Here is a 20176-nt window from a genome sequence, read left to right as displayed (position 1 = left end):
AAACAAAAATCTATCAAGTAAAACCAACTAGAAATATTGTCATGATAAATATAATAGGACAAATAAAAACACAATGAATTGATTATATATAGTAATGGAAACAAAGAATAAATTCCTGAGAAATCAGGTTAAAGAACTCTCCCAAAAAGTATCTGAAAGGAATAAACAGAAGGAAAGGATGAGAGAAGAGATAGGATGAGAAAGGATGAGAGACAGAGAAGAGAAAAGATAGGAAGAGAGGAAACATGTAGAAGTAATGACAGGGCTCCTCATAATTAAAGGAAAAGGTAAAATTTCAGCTTACTAAGAGTTCATGAAGACAGAATGAACAGACACATTATAGTGAAGTCTAGCAGTATTAAAGGCTATAAAACTTCTAAATCCTTCAGAAAGAAAACATGGGTCACCTGAAAATAACAGGAATCAGTTGACTTTAGATGGAAGTCAACCTTCTCGATTTTAAGGAAAAGCATTTAGATGTTTAATTTCATATCTAGCCAACTTTTTATTTACATGTAAGTGTAAAATTAAAATAATCTCAGATATGTAAAATCTCAAAGCTAAACACAAAAAGATCCTAGTTGAAAGTACACTCATAAGAACAATTCAGCATGATGAAAAACTAATTCAGTAGTACGTGTGTGTAGCTACATATCATGAATTAACTCAGTAAAAATCTACTGCTGCCTCAAGCAATACTGAACAATAAACATTCTAACAAATAATTACAATGTATAGGCTACAAAGAGTAGACAGCAATGTAAACTTAAATGAGGCTGGGAAAGCTTCCCTAAGGAAGAGATATTTTGAGCTAATGTAAACTTATAAACAAACAGTTAACAAGACAAAAGGATAGGAATAACTATTTCAAGGAGGACAAGGGACAGTATAATCAAAGGAGATATGATCAGGTTATATATGCAATTATCTAAAAAAAGGTTCAGAATGGTTCAGAGAAACAGGAATAGATATGCTGAAGAAGCAATAACAGAGAATCAATTAATGTTCTGCCACAAAAATCACGAAGAGGAATAGGATTATCCTCAAAACCAATATATCAGAACTAAAATGCCTTTAAATTATGTATGTCAGAAAGAAGGCCAAGACTGTTCCCTATAAAAGTGGCATAATCAAAATTTCTGTTATATGAACTTGGATATCAGTTAACTGCCAAATGTAGATAAATATCAGTTATACGACAATTTTGGAAATTAGAAAAAACAAGCTAAAAAGACTTGAAATTTCAGTTTTTAGTCCACCTCTCTTATTTCAACATTGGACTTAGTATAAAGTTACTTTTACTTTGGAAGTAGAGAGGGTAATATTAAACAGCATAATGAATTAACCAAATCAACTAGAACTCAAAGGAAAAAGACATTCAGTAATTACTCTTTTAGTTCATTTCACAGACTCAAAGCCCAGAGCTCCTATAAGGCTGTAGCTTCATGAATACCAAGCCAGTTTTTCCTCTGAGATAGTAACTACCTTATAAGTTTATAAGTAGCGAGCAACAATTGTCAAAATACTTATTAAATTATAAAAGGTTGTCCAAATACCAGATGTTCTTAATCTTACTAGACTCAGGAGTCTTAACCTGGGTTCCATGTGTCCTCGAGCAATGATTTTCAACCCCATCTGCACATGAAAAATCACCAGAGAAGTTTTTTGTTTTTTTGTTTTTAAATAAAAAGCCCTATCCCTACTCCTGTGATTTGATTGGCCTAGGGTTAAGCATCATTGCTCTCAAAGTGAGCATCACAACAGTATGTTGATGGGGCTTGTTAAAAATGTGAATTCTCAGACTCTACCCCAGACCAACTGAAAAAAAAAAAAAATGGGGGAGTGTGGCCTAGCAACCTGTTTTAATAGCTCTAGTGCTTCTGGATGTTTATATCCTTCGAAACTTACAGGTAAAATTTGGTTTAAGTATATCTTTCTGGAGAAAATGTCCATATCTTTTAAAGAGTCTCATAACTCTTAACAAAATTAAGAACCACTTGTATTTGCAGCTTTCAAAGTGTGATCTGTGGACCCCTCATGGTCCCTGAGACCCTCCCTCTATGGGGGTCTAAGAGGTCAAAACTATTTATGAAATAATACTAAGCCACATTTTGCCTTTTTTACTGTTAAGACAGTGATAGTGCTTGATTTTATAACACCGTGGGTTGGTCGTTTAGAAAATGTGTTTTATGGTGTTCTTGATGACAAAAAAGCAATGGCAGATAAAACTTCTGACACCTTGGCATGAACCAAGACAGTGGCACCGAAGTGTACCATTAGTCATTGTATTCTTCATCACCAGACTCTCATAGTTAAACAAGGTAAAAGAAAAAGGCCCCCAGTTTCACTTAAGAATGTCCTTCATGAAAATGTAAATAATAATTTTATTAATATTAATATTCTTGTAACAAAATGAGAAGTACACACTAAGCACTTCCATTACACACCATATATGGCTGTCCTGAGGAACAACGCTTATGCACTTGTTTGAGCTCAGTTTGACCCATGTATTTGGCAGACATTTTCTTGAGAATGAACAATGTGAGTTTGTCACTTCAAGGAACACAATCAGTATTTTCTCCCAATGATAAAATCTGAGCTTTTGAACAAAAATAAAATTTTTTTAAAATTTGCATCCATCACCATAAGCTTAAAAGTTTCCCAATACTTAAATATTTTTTGATAAGACTGGTGGTGATATTAACAAATATGCTTATTATAAAATGAAACATGCCAACATTTGGAAGGATGTAAAGCTCAGTAAACTAAGAAATTTTCAAAATATGAATAGGTATAAGATCCATCCATGCAAGATAAACATAAAAGTGTAAAAAATTATCGATATGGCTTCAGATTCCACATTGCAAATAACTTTTAGGAAAATACTATTTTATCAACTTCTAGTGTAGTGTCAAAAAAATATCTAAGATTACTTGAAAATGCTATTAAAAGATTCTTTCTCTTTCCAACTATGTATCTGTTTAAAGCAGGTCTGTCTCCATATACTTCAATACAAGTGATAAAGAACAATGGCATGCAGAAGCAATGAGAATTCACCTGTCTTCTATTGTCAGATATTAAAGTGATTTGCAAAGTGTAAAATAATCCCTCTCTTCTCATTAATCTTTGCTTTAGGAAATATTTACTTCTCAGTAAAAGTGTGATTTACCTCTAACGCATAATAGAGTTCAGTGTCATTTTTTTAATTTCTTAGTTTTAATTCCCAATGATAAATTTCCATAAACATACTCCACATAAAAGTTCTAGCAATTATTTTTAAGAGTATAAAAGAGTCCTGAGATCAGCAAATTTAAGAACCACTGCATTTTGACTACAAACTTCCTCAGGGGCAGGAAATAACATCATTCTCACCATCTTCCTCCTCATAGCACTTATATTTATTGGCTCATTACTGAACTACTATAAAACCTTAGGGATCGTGTCAGATATCTGAGAAACAGACCAAAGGGGAAAAACACACTATGGAGTTGTCTTAGTGAATGTTAATTAAATTCCTTTTAATTTCTATAAACGCTCCATTCATACTTAGTTTCATACTGCCAAAGAATGACCACATTTACTCTCAGAAATATGAATTACAGAAGAGATGAAAGGGTATCCTCAACATATCAGTAAAATTCACTCTATTGAATAAGCGATTTTCTATATTTCATGCTGGTAATACTAAGAAATGAGTTCTATGACAATAGAGAGACCAAAACGCCCACTATGATAGATACCCCCTTTAAAAATTTTTAAAGTGTGGTAAAATATCTGTAACACAAAATTTACCATCTTAATCATTTTTAAGGGTCAGTTCAGGAGCATTAAGTATTTTCAAATTGTGTCTCCCATATGTTTTATTTACTATTCAAATGTTCCTTTTTTTCCTGACTGCTTCCATGAATCAAAACACACAGCAGTTTATCTTCGAGATTTTCTAACAATTTTAAGTAGTCTTTTAAAGAAAGGAGTCGCTAAACTATCTTCCTCCATTTAATTATGAGGTTCTTCAAAGATTACTTCCAATCACACTTTTTATGGTTATAAAGCAATTGATCAAAAGATCAGAGTCCAACATTCTAATAATCGCAAATGTTCCAATATCTTACTTACTAAAAAACATAGTTTCAATCAAATCTTAGTCAATAGTTTAAGAAAGGCTCTATATGCAGTTTTGCCTTATTTTAAATACCCAGGAAAAGTGCTGGAGGAAAATAAGTCAAAATGACGACATTAGCTGCCTTGGAGTAGTGAGATAATGGATTACTTTTTACTATACTTTCCAAATTTTGTACTAATACTTTTATTTTCATTAAGTAAATTTGAGAAAGCAATAACAACTACTAAATTACAAAATGATTCAAAAGTGTTTCTCATTGCTATCAACTTTCTATTTGAGTAGCATGGGCTAAATTATTTTAGGACAACCAAATATGGGTTTAAACCTGGCTCGATCACATGTGACCTTGAATAAGACATTAATCTCAGATCTCGGTTTCTTCATCTATAAAATAGTTAAAACCTACCTCATATAGTTGCTGTAAAGTTTAAGTAAAATTACATAGGGAAAGCACAAAAATCACTCCAAGGCAGTTGTTGCTATTTTTGTTAGTTTTTATATTATTCTTTACTAACAACAGCAAAACTAAATTCATTCATGTATATGTCAACAGAGCAGGGAAAGCACTTCGACGACAAAGGACTAGACTAATACATAAGAATTATTATTTACACATTTAAGAAAGTCAGAAAATCAGAAATCACCGTGTTAACTTACAAAGTTATACTTACTCAAACATTTATTAAGCACATACTATGAACAACTCACTAAATTAAATACTAAGCTCTTATTACATACTTCAATTCTATTAGCTTTCATAAAATTCTAGTAGGATAACAGTAACACCTTCCAACTGTTAAGTTTTGTGGATTTGGGGGGGGGGGGGGCGGGGGAGAAGGGGCAACCAAGTTTCTAACAGCTTACTATAAGTTTTTAAATTAGTCCAAAGTTTTGTTTTATTTTTTTCCAAATGAAAATATCTTCCTGTAACAATGAAAAACATGGCTTGGCATGTGTTCTCAAGACATCAGAAAAAAAGAACTAAATGTGTTTATTAAGTATAATCCCATATCATTTCTTCCTTTAAAGAAAACAAGCTTCTGTAATCAACATAAGAACAACCTGAGCTTTTGGAAATAGAAAACTGCAAAAAGATGGATGAGGATGTCAAAATGGTTTCTATAGTTGGTAAATATATCAGAATGAAGACATCTTTTCAGTGTCTATTTAACACATATACATATCCTAGGTTTTCAAAAGCATTATAACTGGGTGTTATGAGGTTTAGGTTATTTATTTATTTTTTCTGGTTTAGGTCATTTTTAAATTATACTTGATGATACAGGACTTCAGTTTTAAGATTTTTGGTCAACCAGTAAATTTAAAACAACTTTTCAGTTTGTAGTTAACAAAAATAATCTATTAAAGCCTCTTAACTTTTTTGTTAAGTCTACCACAGGAAAAAAAAAGTTGCAAGCCTAAACAAACCAACAAACAACCACCACCAACCATTAGTTTGTATTACACCAAAAGGGCATGAGGGAGAGGAAACTTTACATCACTTTATTCCTCCTTTCTACAATTAAAAAAATCATTAGTCTAAATTCAACAGGGGCTGACACACAGAAAAGTTTTGGAGAAAACAGCCTCAAAAACAAACAAACAAAAAGTTTAAGCTCACAGTGCTTTAATTCTATACACAAGATACCTGAACAGACAAAACAAGTTTCCACTTGACAAAGAACCCCAGCAACTAACAATTGGGAAAAACAATCTTGGAGATCTGATGAAGCCTTAAAAGGAAAACCCAGTAGGCACACAAAAACAAAACACTCATAACTTGCATCAATTACTTGAAATCAAATGAATTTTAGAAAATAACCCTTAATGTTAGCCTGAGAACCTAGGCTTTAGTAGAAATTCCCAAAACCCCATCCAACTCAATTCCTATTATGAATCCATATTGATAATATAAGGCATTAGGGCCCCCAAAATCAGGGTTACATTCCACCTGTCAGAAGAATAAATATAAGCCAAAGTAACTTCAAGGGCCCTGGCATAGGGGACAAATAAGAATTTAAGAGACACTTGTCTCTACAACTGTCTCTACTACATTTGTACAATCAATTACCCAAAATGTTTCTTTGTCCATGAAGCAAAAGCAGGCTATTAAATATGTTAATAAGCTACTCTAATGTTTTCACCTGCATTTCATCCCAAGACTCATGATGATGTTTATTCTTTTCCAAAATCTAACACTACAATTAAATGCATTTTCTTAGCATCACTTAAATTCCTTGATTACCTTCCTTCTCATGGGCTTAAAATTCCATTTAAAAAACATATTTATGCTCACAATCTGGCTTTCTATGGCATGCCTTCTATCTCCCAAAGAATCTCCTCAGGTCTGGAAGGAAGGAGCACACCTATTCTGCAATCTATTCAGTTCCTTAGGAAGGAAGGGAATGACCCCGAGGAGAGAACAGAAGGCAGGTGACTAGACTAAACTTGTCAAAGCAAAACTACATAAATAAACTGGGGGAAGACACCTTATCTATAAAATTCCCTTGGCAGAATGTCTCTGGTTAAGGTGCCCTAGAAAATGGCATGTAAGCTATATAAACTGATATAAAGTTTCATAGTTTAAACTGAGAAACTTCATCTATTCTAGGTCAGAGCTCCATGCCCAAAATAAGAAGCACAAGAAAGGACAAGTTACCCCCAAGATCTCAGACCTCTATTTTTATCCTTGAAATTATTTAGCAATTAATTTCTATAAAAATGAACAATGGAAAAAAATTGAGGTCAAATCCCACGCAAAGTTCTTACAGAGAATTTTAGCAGAATCACATCCCTACAGATAACATATACCATAAAATGTCCATAAAAGATAAAATAATGATCCACTATTTCAAAACTAGTTAAGAGACAATATGAAAATGATGTAAGTTATAAAGAATAGCACATATCCTCATTAGAAACAGGATGGCAGAACTCAGGAAATAATTTAAAAGAAAAAATCATTTCAAAAGACTAAACAAAAAGGAAAACAAAACTGAAAAAAAAAAAGAAGTACCAAGCATAATGCATTATAACAGAACTCAGCAAACCATGACCCATGCACCAAATCCCGCCATCACCTGTTTTTTTATCAAGTTTTATTGACATATAACCAATGGATACTACTTAACAAAGCTAAGTAGTTGAAACAACTGAAACAGAGACAACAATAGAGCACAAAGCCTGAGATGTTTATTGTCTGGCCATTAACAGAAGTTTCCTAATTCCTGCCTTAATAGAAATGAAAGATTAAAGGAGGAATTATTTGAAAAGCAAAAAGAAATGAAGGTACATCTTTCTAAAAGGATTCAAGAGAAAGTGACAGTTTTCAGAGGCTGGGGAAAAGTGAGAATGGGCAGTTATTTAAATGGATCAGCGTTTCTATTTAGGATGATGAAAAGTTTTGTAAATGGACAGTGGTGATGGTTGCACTATAAAAGTACTCAATGCCACCGAACTGCACACTTAAAAATGGTTAAAATGGTAAATTTTAATGTATATTATACCACAAAAAAAGAGAGTGACAAATTTAGAAGACAAAGTTCCAATATACATAAAAGCAAGAAAAAAGAATACTAAAAACTATAATTCAAGAAAATGTTTCTAAAATAAAAGATCTGAAATTGTATAAAGAAAAAGGCATATCATTTATCTGCAAAAATCAAACTAGAGGAACTAAAAACAAGACATACTCTAGTAGAATATACAGACTAATAAAACAGGAAAAAGAATCTTTTGGACATTGAGGAAGAAAGACCAAGGGAAAGAAAATCAGATAACCATCAGACTTACAACCTTAACAGATTTTACTAAAAGAAAATGAAATAACTTTTTAAATACTCAGGAAAGAAAATGAAAACCAAAGATTTTACATCCAGTCAAACAGACTTCTAAGAATAAGGTATCAACTGTTACTGTTACAGTTTTTTAGGGAATATTGTTTCCAAGACATCATTCTGAGTAAACTCTAAAGAACAGGTGACAGACCACCAAAATAAGTAGAGAGATATCAATATAAGAAACAGCAGTGAGCATCTGCAACAGAAGTGAGAGTTGTAGATATTAATAATGATTTCAGGTATCTATTGCTGTAGAAAATCTGATAACTATTCCAAACTTCAGAGGCTTAAAATAACAATCACTTTTTATTTCTAGTGATTCTGTGTGTTAACTAAATTTAGTCATCTGGAGGCTTCATGAGACTGGAATATCCAAGATAGTTCTGTCACTCAGCTGGCAATGGGTACTGGCTGAGAGTTTCACTGTGGACTGCTGACCAGCCTTGTTTCTCACTCCACAATATTTCTTAAAAGATTCTAAGAGGCTGGATTCTAAGAGAGATAGTTCCCAATGCATGACAGTGAAACTTTCAGATATCTGAAGGCTCAGGTGTTACACAGTACAACTTCTGCCACATTCCATTCTCAAGACCAACTCAAATATAAGGGGAGGAAAACAGGCTCCACCTTTTGATAAATGGTGTAGTATACATACACATGAAGAGAAGGAATATATGGTAATCAGGTCTGGGGACTGTCTAACACACATATACTTATAGAACTTAAACTAAATAAAGTTTGTAAGAGAAGATATGCAATGGCTACATCCCCTGATAATGGAGCAAGGATAATAGAGCAAAACTATAGAAAAGCATGTGCAACATATTTTTAACTGTTTTCAGTAATCATTTTAGTGTTTGCATTATTATTTTCAGACTATTTATGCATACTATAGGATAAAGCAAGTAATTATGTAATATTCTGATTCTAAAATCTCCTAGGTCCTTAAGAATAAGAAACGTAGTTATGGACGCAATGATATACAGAAGCAATATTAAAAAGGTTAAGTAAAAACCCTGAATTTGAATTTGAGGAATCAATATAAATTAATGGGTTAGATTAAGAGAGAAAGTATCTCTTTTAAAGCTAAAAAAGCAGCATCTGAATATATACTGTCTATAATTAACATACTTTAAATATAAAGACAGACCGGTTGAAAGTAAATGGATATAAGGAATAAGAAATATACATTAATGAAAATATAAAATATAAGAGATAAAAGATATAATCTGAACAACATTATCAACTATTTGATTTAATTGGCATTATAATTAACAATTTCAGAACATATTTTTTTCAAGAACATTCACCAAAACAGAGCAAATGCTGGGCCAGAAAACAAAGTCTCAGTAAATTTTAAAGGACTGACATGAAATAGAGTATGTCCTCTGACCACAATAAAATTAAATTAGTAATCAACAATAAGATATCTAGGATAATCCAAGAATTGAGAAATTAAACAATCCATAGGTCAAGAAAGAAATCACAAAGGAAATTAAAAAAATACCGAACTAAATGATAAGAGGAACATAACGCCTTAAAATTTGAAGAATGCAACTAATACAGTGATTAGAGGGAAATTTATATTTTAAATTCTTACATTAGAAAAATCTATAACTATTGGACTCAAGTTTCACCTTAAGAGGCTAGAAAATGAAAAGGTAAATGTGGAAGGCAGTTTCTGAGATGACTCTTAATGATCCCAGTCTCCAGGTACATTGTGCCCTTGTGTAAACTCTTGCCCTTGAGCAGGGGTTTGGTCTCCTGACTTCCTTCCAACAAACAGAATACAACAAAAGTTGATGAGATAACACTTCCCAAATTAGATTTTTAAGATTCTGACTTCAACTTGCTTGCCCTTTTTGCTCTCTCACTTGCTGTCTGATAGTAATTAACTGCCATGTTATAAGTTACCCTATGTAACTGAGGGAGATGTCAGTCCAACAACCTGCAGGGAACCAAATCCTGCTAACAACTACACGAGCAAGTCTGGTAGATCCTCTCAGTCAAGCCTTTCACAAAACCATAGCCCCAGCCCACATCTTTACTGAAGCCAAATGAGAGATCCCGGGCCAGAGAACATTGCTAAGCCATGCCCAGATTCCTGATCCACACCTGGACTCTTGACCCACAGAAACTGTGAAATAATAAATGGTTATTTTAAGCTGCTAAGTTTTAAAGTAGTGTAATACGTAGCAATAAAAAAATTAATAAACAAGTAAACACTAAATTAGTAGAAGGAAAGATGATAGAGTAGAAATCAATGAAATGGAAAACAAAGAAAATTAAAGCTGTAAGTTGGTTCTTTGAAAGTATCAACTAAAATGATAAACCCCTAGCTAAATCAGAAAAAACACAAATTATCAGTATGAAAAATAAGTTTATCTCATCAGTTTTTACAGACAATACAATGATAATGAAACAATATTATAAATGACCTTATGCAAACAAATTTGGCAACACAAATTCTTTGAATGTTATAACTGACTGAAATTGATAAAATCTCTAAGCTCTATATCTATTTAAAATATTAAATTGACCAAAACCTTCCAACAAAGAAAACTACAGGTCTAATTGGTTTCATTGGAGAATTCTACCAAATATTTAAGATAAATTGATGCCAGTGCTCCAAAACTCATTCAGATATAGAGAAATGAAAACTTCCAAACACGTTTTATGGGGGCAATATAATCCTAATGCAAAAATCTGACAAAGATGTAACAGAAAAAGAAAATTAAAGACCATTGTTTCTCATAAACTTAGATGCAAAAAACTTTTTACAGAATATTAGTAAATAAAATCTAGCAATATACAAAAAGGACAGTATACATTATGACCAAATAAGGTTTATCCCAAGAATGCAAGGTTGGTTTAACATTTTGAAAATCAATGTAATGCAACACATAAAAGAATAAAGGAGAAATCCCAGATGATCTCAATATATGCAAAAAAAGGCATATGATAAAAGTCAACATCCTTTCATACTGAAAACACTCAAACTAAGATTAAAGAGAACTTTCTCAAATTGATAAAGGGTAGCTATGAAAAACCTAAAGCTAACATCATACTTAATAGTGAAATAATGAACATTTTCCCCCTAGGAACTGGAACGAGAAAAAGATATGTACTCTAACCACTTTTATTCAACATTGTCAAGAAAAAGAAATTACAAGGCACAATTATCTCTATTTGCAAATATGATTTTATTTATAATAATTGTTTTATTTTTCAATTACAGTTGGCACACAATATTAGTTTCAGGTGTACAACATCATAGTTAGACATTTATGTAACTTAAGAAATGATCACCCTGATAAATCTAGTACCCGTCTAACACCATACATAATTATTACATTGACTATACTCCTTAAACTATACATCTCCATGACTATTCCGTAACTACTAATTTGTACTTCTTAATCCCCCTTTTCCACCCACTCACCCAATCCCCCTCATCTGGCAACCACCAAAACGTTCTCTGTATCTATGAGTTTGTTTCCAGATTTTTGTTGTTGTTTTGTTCTTAAGATTCCTCATGTAAGTGAAATCGTTATGGCATTTGTCTTTCTCTGTCTGACTTTGCTCAGCACAATACCCTCTAGGTCCATTCACGTTATTGCAGATGGCAAGATTTCATTCTCTTTATGGCTAATATTCCATTGTATATATACATACATACACCCCACTGCTTCTTTATAAGTTCATCCACTGATGGACACCCAGGTTGCCACCATGTCTCTGCTACTGTAAATAATGCTACAATGAACATATAGATGCACATGTCCCTTCAAAGTAATGTTTTGGGTTTCTTTGGATAAATATACAGTGAGATTACTGAGTCCTTCTTTGTCTCTTGTTATAGCCTTTGTTTTAAAGTTTATTTTGTGAGGTTTAAGTATTTTGCCATCCCAGCTTTGTTTGTTTTGTTTCCATTTTCATGAAATATCTTTCTCCATCCCTTTACTGTGTCTTCCAACCTGAAGTGAGTCTCTTGTAGGCAGTTTATGTAAGTTTTGTTGTTTTATCCATCCAGCCACCCTATCTTTTGATTGAAGTATTTAATTCATTTACATTTAAAGAACTCTTGATAGGTAGTTACTGCCATTTTATTACAGATATATGTATTTATTTTATATATATATATATATAATTTTTTTTTCTACTAATTCTTCTTAAAGAAATCCCTCTAAAATTCCTTGTATACTGGTTTGGTGTTGATGAACTCCTCTAGCTGTTTTTGTCTGGGAAGTCTTTATCTGTCCTTCGATTCTAAATGATAGCTTTCCTGGGTAGAGTAATCTTGGTTGTAGGTCCTTGCTTTTCAACACTTTGAATATTTCAGGTCAATGCCTTCTGGTCTGAAAAGTTTCTCTTGGGAAATCAGCTGACAGTCTCAATGGGAGCTCCCTTGTAGGTAACTAATTGCTTTCTTCTTCCTTCTTTTTAAGATTGTCTTTAACCTGTTATGTTATATGTGTCTTGTGGGCCTCTTTAGATTCATCTTGTTTGGTACTCTCTACACTTCCTGGGCTTGTATGTCTATTTCCTTTGCCAGTTTAGGGAAGTTTACTTGACATTATTTCTTCCAATAGGTTTTCAATTCTTTCTTCTCTCTTCTTCTGGTACTTCTATGATGCGAATATTGGTATGCTTGATGTTGTCCCAGCGACCCCTTGGCTATCCTCATTTTTTTGGATTCTTTTTTCTTGTTGCTGTTCTGAATGGGTGTTTCCTTATCTTCTAAATCACTGATTCAATACTCTGCTTCATCTGATCTACTCTTGATTCTCTCTAAAGTATTCTTCATTTCAGTATTGTATTCTTCATGTCTGATTGGTTCTTTTTCATGTTTTCCTACCTACATTTTTATGGTTCTTATCTCTTTGTTGAAGTTCTCACTGAGTTCATCTACTTTTCCCCTGTTTATTAAGCATCATTATAACCAGTATTTTTAATTCTGCATCTGATAATTGCTTGTCTCCATTATGTTTAGTTCTTTTCTTTTCTTTTGTTGGAGCTTTGTTCTGTTTTTCCATTTGGGACATGTTTCTTTGTCTCGCCATTTTGGCTGTCTCCCTGTGTTTGTTTCTATGTATTAGGCAGGCCTGCTATGTTTCCCGGTCTAAGTAGAGACACCTTATGTAGTAGGTGTCCTGTGGGGCCCAGTGGCACAATCTCCCTGGTCACCTGAGCCGGATGCTTCAGGTGTGTCGCTTGTATGAGTTGTACATGCCCTCCTGTTGTAGTTGAGCCTTGGTTTCTGTTTATAAGTCAATGGGAGGGACTGACACTCAGGCTAATTGGTTGTGAGGACTGGCTAGAGACTACAGCAGAGGAGCAGCTGTGCAGGGACTGACCCTGTGGAGCAGGATTCGTGTTAGCAGTGCTCTGGTGCCTGCCCAGCCCTTTGGGTGTGTTTGCCTCAGATGTGACGCAGGGTTGTGCTCTGACTCAGACTGAAGACAGACACTAGGCATGCCAGCCCTGGGGTCTCCGGGTAGGGGCCCCACAACAGGCCAAGTTCAGCTACAGCCTATGCCCTGCCCAGGGCCACGAGGCATAAGCCACCAAGCAATTTGTAGATGACCATCAACTTCACTGGGCTTCAAGGTGCCTCAAGAGGCCAAGCTGAGAACAGGCTGACTGCCGCTAGTGCCCGGCTTGGGGCTGCTTGACAAGAGGTAAGGGGCATGCCAAAGCCAGATGTTGCTTGTTTGGGTCTTATGAACCTTTAAGAGATTTTAGGAAAGTCCCCAACATGAGAAAAGGCAAGATTTTTGTATGGAAAAGCCACTAGAAGCGAATTGAACGGGTCCACAAGTTGTGTGGGGCAGGGTCTCAGTGAATCACCAAGGCAGAGTGACCAGAGTTAGCCAGGTTGATGGAGACTCAGATATGGTGCCAATTGTATCTACAGGACAGGAGCAAGGAGGAATAACAAAGAAACAATGGATTCTGCTGGCACTTCTGTCTAGGAGAAACCTGCCTGCCTCTACAGTCCTCACCCTGAAGCCAAACAATTCAGTTCCTCCCTGTGTGTCCCTGGCATCTTTCAAGCTGCTGGAGCTCAGAGCAACTGAGTCCACCAACAAGTAAATTCATGTGTGGGCCTTTTATGAGGAATGCCTGGGACTCCAGCAGCCCTCCCTTTCAGCCACAATCCCTGCTGAATTTCACAGCCAGAAAGTATGGGACTTCTCTTCTTGGCACCTGAACGCTGGGCTAAGGAGCCTGGTGTGCGGCTGGGACCCCTCATTCCTCAGAAGGGACCTCCACAACTGAGGTACCCCTCTTGATTTTCAACCACCACACACGGTTTTGGGACCAACCTGTTCTGCATGTCCAGCCCCCCACCAGTTTAGAGTTGGCTTGTCCTATATGTCCTCAGCTACAGAACTTCCATTCAGCTACACTTCAGGTGATTCTAAATGCTGGTTGTTCTGTAGTTTAATTGTAATTTTGACGTAGCCATGACAGTAGGCAAGCATTTACCTACTTTATCCCCTTGACTGGAAATCTCGATACTATGATTCTTTAATGAAAATCCTAAAGAATCTACAAAAGAGCTACTAGAAATAATAATTTAGTTCTACAGTCTTAATACACGAATTGATATCAACAACAAACATGTGAAAATAAAAAATATTCAAAATCTATTACATCAGTACACATTAAAAACATTTAGGAATAACGAACATCAAAAAAGACCCCTACACTAAAAATTACAAAAAAAAATAAAATAAAAGGACTAAACAATGTTCGTGAATTGGAAGACTATTGTTAAGATGTCAGTTTTCTCCAAACTGACCTGTAAATGCAACATAATCCCAATCATAATCTCGGTATGCTGTGTTGAGATTCTAAAAGTTCAATGAAAAGGCAACAGACCTAGTAGATTCAACACAATCTTGAAAAAGATGAGCCAAATTGGAGTATTTACATTATCAACTTCAAGACTAACTACAAAGCTACAGTAATCAGGCCAAAGTAATACTGGCACAAAAACAGACAAATCAATAAGACAGAGTGAAAAGTCTAGATATAGACCTGCACTTACACAAACAAGCTTAAGGTTTTAAGAAAACAGTAAGATAATCTAAGTCATAGCTAACAATTTCAAGTCTGGGAAGATATTTATGAAACTGGTTCCTTTTCTTCCGTTACCAAGTTAGACCCTTCTTAAATTCTGAGGCAGGACATTTGGTTAAAAGTATAATCAAGGACCTTGCCGGACAATGAAAATTTCCACTCCAAGACTGAGCATTTTGGCTCATTTTTTTTATCCACTGATGGGCAACAGTTAAGAGGACAGTGTTTTTCACTAGGAACTGCATTTGTACAGTGATGAGGAAAAACAAAGACAAGCATGGTCATGCTGAAAAATCAGAAGAGACAGGAATGAGTCAGGCAACCTCTGTATGATTAAATGTGTGTTGTTGTAGGTATCATCCAAAGCCAAAGAAAGCATAAAACTGCCATACATACTTTGCTGGTTTTGATACCGAAATACCTTATAATACATATCCTAATCCAAGTCATATGTTAATTAACTACCAAGAAGCCTATTCCAAAATGTATTCAATTTAAAGTAAACACTATGAAATCTCAGAATTCAATGCTTTGTTAAAAGCCCTTTTTTTCTAAGACCTCATCAAACTTTTCTTTGAAAAAGAAGCCTCATCAGAATACACTGATCCTTTAACAAAAATATGTACTAGTATGCAAGGAACTAAGGAGATATCATCACTCTAAATTGATACTATTTATAAAGCTTTGACTGCTGCTTTCTTAACAATAGAAAACCAGAGTCAAGGATCTTATCTGTAGAAGAGAAAGTCTTACATAAACTCTAGTCAACAATAAAAGACCGGGTCATTTTGATAATGGCCATCTTAAGGAGGCATTAGAAATAGTATTTGAGTATCTGTATCAACAATGGAAACTGAAGATTATGTTTCTAATTATGGATACGGTGATTCCATTATTAATATTGTTTCTAAGCCATATTTTAAACAAATAATTATCACAGTCCAAAATAGACTAGAAAGTATTCTTAATCACCCTGCTGGAAAGAATTTTGGCTACTCTTATGGTAACACTTTAAAAAGTCGTAAGAGTTTAATAAACATGACTTCATATCATTTCTTGGATTTTTAAAAATGGTTTCATTTCATTCCATCATTACTAAGATGGAAATAAAGGTATTTATTAACATTCTTCTTTCTAATCTTTAGTTGGCTAGCTTGGACTCATCTTTTACATCCCTGCTTTAAAAAAAAACCTCATTATCTAGAAAGACTTCTTCATATTCTAAAACCAGGACAAGAGTCCCTAGTCCGTGCTCCAACAGACTGTATACTTCTCCTATCACTTTAGGTTACATACTTTGTGGAGTTTTATTATTGTTCTTGTTTAGTCTTCCTCACTAGACTGTAAATTCCATAAGGGTAAGGACTATCTGCCATTTCAAAATTGGGTCAGTATTAAATATTGTGGAAAAATGAACTAGAAGTTTTCAACTTTTCCATCCAAAGAACTGTACCAATTTCCTATCTTTAAAACAGCTATTCCAGGACAATTCAATAGCCAGCATTCAAACCAGCTAACAGTCAACTGAGAATTACTTTTAATTACTTAGCCTATGCATGACGAACACTAGATTTAACAAAACTTTGGTGCTATGCACACAAATATGAAGTATGGTAAAATGACTATACGGTGTCATGTTTTTTATACCATGGAGAGTTTTGCTGTTTTTGTTTTGTCTGTTTTCCACAATTGAACTAAAATTTTTTTTACATAAAAGCCAATTCAAGGTTAAAGTATCATAACTACAACATAATTACAGGACTGTTTGACTGTCTTCTAGCTTATCTGGGTACATATAAAACTCTAAAACAGAATTAAAAGTAACTATTTTGACAAACAGGAAGTGATCTGGGAGACAAACCCTATGTGTGGCTAATTAAAAATAACTACATTATTACACAAATATAACTATCATCTGTGATTTCTTATAATGCAGTATTCTGAGAAATGACAAGGTTTGTGAAACAATATATTAAAATAGTCAAAATTTGGAATAAAGTATCCAAAAGTAAACAACCTCCATGATTTATAGTACCAGTCTTAGACCTTTCATTGGCCTAAAGAAATGTTATTTCATCTAAAATAAGCAATATCCTTGAGCAAATGTCTACTTAGATGGAATCCTGTTTATGATTCAACTCACTACACTAATAGTACTGTCTTTTTGTCAAGAATGGATCCAGTGATCTAAAAATGATTTCCTGTTTCACGTATTGCTGATCATGATCCATTAATGAGTCACAAACAGCATTTATAAAGAATGAAATGGAATAGAATATAAAATATCAGAACACAACATATATTATAAAGACAAGTATTGTTTCCAGAAACTTTTGATTCAGTTCCTGTGTGTGACAATGTAAAATATGTTTCTAAAATTAGGCTGCAATAAAAAAAAAATGTGTGAATGCTACTCCTGGGGTATATACCCCCAAGTAGAAACTCCTCACATTTACTCACAAAAATGACAAGTGACATTAACCCAGGTATAGCTTTTAATAGTTTAGGCTTGATTTCACAAGCTCTAAAATTAAACTGTTTTGAGTTCAAATCCAGGTTCCACCACTTACTGTGTGAATTTGGACTTATTTTAAGAATATGTGCTTCACTTTTGTCATCTGTAAAACGAGGGTAATAATATCTTCTAAGTTGTGGTAAAGTGGGTCAAATGTAAGGCGACGGAAGAAAATTTAACTTTAGGTGGTTAACACACAATGTAATATACACATGACGTATTAGTGAATTGTATACTTGAAACCTATGATTATATTAACCAATGTCACCTCAATAATTTTAATAAAAATTTTTTAAATAATACAAAGAGTAAGTTCTTTACATATATTTTACCATTTAGAGACACATTGAAGGCATATTAGAAACATACCAAAAGCTTAACAGAAGGTAACTTGGCTTGTTATCTATGTTTGTGGTTGGGTGGTGCTTTTTCATTTTGTAATACTTTTGTCCTATACGAATTATATGATGTGTACATAACATGTACATTTCTAACATATATAACATTAAAAGCTTTATTTTTAAAAACATCAAGAGTAACTATTTGGACATGAGATTATGTCCTTCGTTTTTTTCTATTTCTGTGTTTTATAAAAACATATTAGGTGTTTTTAAAAGAAAATAGTCAACTAATTGCTTTAAAAAAGACAAATACAAAAGTGTGCAGCCTAGGGTTTAGGAATTAGCACTTTTTTTGTTGAATTTATGTGCCAAATGCTTCTCAGTAAATCCTCAGACAACCTTAGTGTATCATTTTTGCCATAAGAAAACTGAGGCAACTGAGATAAGGTAAAACAACTGTTAAACGACTAACAAATAGCAGTGTCTAGAACTTCCAAGCCTATATTTTTTTCTACTATCATATAATGCATCCAAACATTTTTCTCCAGTTGTTTCATATAGGCATATTTCGATCTACCTAATTCAACTGTAAACTCCATGAGAAAGGGGAAAACTTTCACGAACTTCACTTATGTCTTTCACTGGCTTAAAAAAACTAAGAAAAATCCTTAAACGCTCGAGTTACATTCAACTTCTGGTCTAGACATCACTCATGGGACATACCTTTGTTGTAAAAACGAAATAAATTAGCAAAAGACAAAACTATTATTAAAAGTGCCCAAATATAACTTAATTCTTATGCACTCTGAACTGAAAAAGTTTAGGCATAACAACATCCAGAGACTACCATTTAGGAGATTTTGGATCGAGTACAAGTATCAATGTGCAAACACTAAAATGAATGGATTCCCAGGTTCCCCTACCACGCCCCCTCACCCAGGCACAATCTAAAGAAAGGAACCTCTCTCTATCTAGTCTTCCGGTGAGGTGTTAAAGAACCATAACCACGCCCCTATTTTGTTCCATCACAATAACTTGTTTTCTTTCCCTACCTGGACCCCCGTCCCCAACACCAAAACCGTTAAGAAACAATTCAAAAGTCTCTGACCTGCAGCGAAGTGCAGGGGAGAAGACTTCCGGCCGGCCATGTCCTTAGCATTCACGTTTGCTGCGTCCACCAGTCTCTTTACCCGGGACACGTCTCCATTGCGACACGCTTCCAACAGTTCCCGTAAAGCCCCGCTCACAGCTGGGACCCCTGGCCCAGGTCCCGCTGCCCCAGGCCCCAATGTTGTTGTGGTGCTAACTCCCGCAGCCTCGGGGCTCTCCGCCAAGCTCGATCCAGGGGAGGATGGAGAGGAAGAGGAGGAAGAAGTCGGGGAAGAGGACGATGGTGAATTGTTACTGCCACCGCCGGCTGGGTTGGGAACGATTCCAACGGCAGATGAAGCAGAAACTGCCGGGACCACGGGAACGGCGGCGACGGTACAGATTGTGCCGCTGGTATTGCAACAGCTGGTACTGTCAACCGGGTCTGGGGATCGGGGCCTGTCGGGCGGATCCCGACTGCCATCCCCCTCCGGCAGCGCTAGGCCATGCCGGGGAGAGGCGAAGGGGGCCAGGCCACCCGCCGTGGGGGAGGCTGGGGTGGTCCCCGGGGCCAGGCCTGGGCTTAATGGTGGGGGAGGTGGCGGCGGCGGCGCCGAAGCCCCTGGGGCGGGCTGGAGCTGTTGTTGATGATGGTGGTGATGATGCTGAGAGCGACGCGACGCCGCCATCTTCGAACTCCCCCAGCACTGTCACTGCGGCAACGGCCCCACCGCCCGCCCTCACTTCCGACTCCTAGGCCAATTAACATCCAGCGCACAGGAAATGATGCTAGACGAGTGGGAGGGGTCAAAGAGAAGGAGGGAAGTTTTGGGAGCTCAGAAAACAGCTGGGGAAGGGGGCGTGGCCTTGTGATTGAGGGGCGGGCTTTGTGATGCCTTGGCGGGCTCGCCGAGGAAATTTGAAAGCTGAAACCAGCCTCTGTCTAAATGGGACCCTTTTTCTGCATTTCTCCCTTTCAGCTTGCTTACCTTGTCCTGCTCCTTTGTGTTGACAAGTCTCCTTTCGTCTTCCTTATCTTGCCCCAGAGCCCGCTATTCAGGTGTAACTCTGCAAAAAGAGAATGTTTTTTTTTCATCTAACAAGTGTCCTCGTCTGAAAAATGGAATAGTATCTAGCTCACGGAACTTTCCGTGGGATTAAATGAGCTGACATATACAAG

The 20176-nt window shown here is 35.5% G+C and overlaps 1 protein-coding gene across 1 annotated transcript in view; it reads right to left on the bottom strand.

Annotated features, from left to right (window-relative positions):
• TNKS (tankyrase) overlaps positions 1-19719 on the bottom strand; it is a 179506-nt gene extending 159787 nt beyond the window's left edge. The window contains exon 1 of the mRNA XM_016136124.2: positions 19016-19719. Within this exon, the coding sequence (XP_015991610.2) occupies positions 19016-19685 (670 nt within the window). The 5' untranslated portion in view covers positions 19686-19719. The remainder of the gene's footprint in view (positions 1-19015) is intronic.
• Positions 19720-20176: the final 457 nt, after the last annotated feature.

Source organism: Rousettus aegyptiacus, unplaced genomic scaffold, assembly GCF_014176215.1.
Source record: "Rousettus aegyptiacus isolate mRouAeg1 unplaced genomic scaffold, mRouAeg1.p scaffold_m13_p_11, whole genome shotgun sequence".
Taxonomy (NCBI): Eukaryota; Metazoa; Chordata; class Mammalia; order Chiroptera; family Pteropodidae; genus Rousettus; species Rousettus aegyptiacus.
This window is presented reverse-complemented; position numbering and strand designations above follow the sequence as displayed.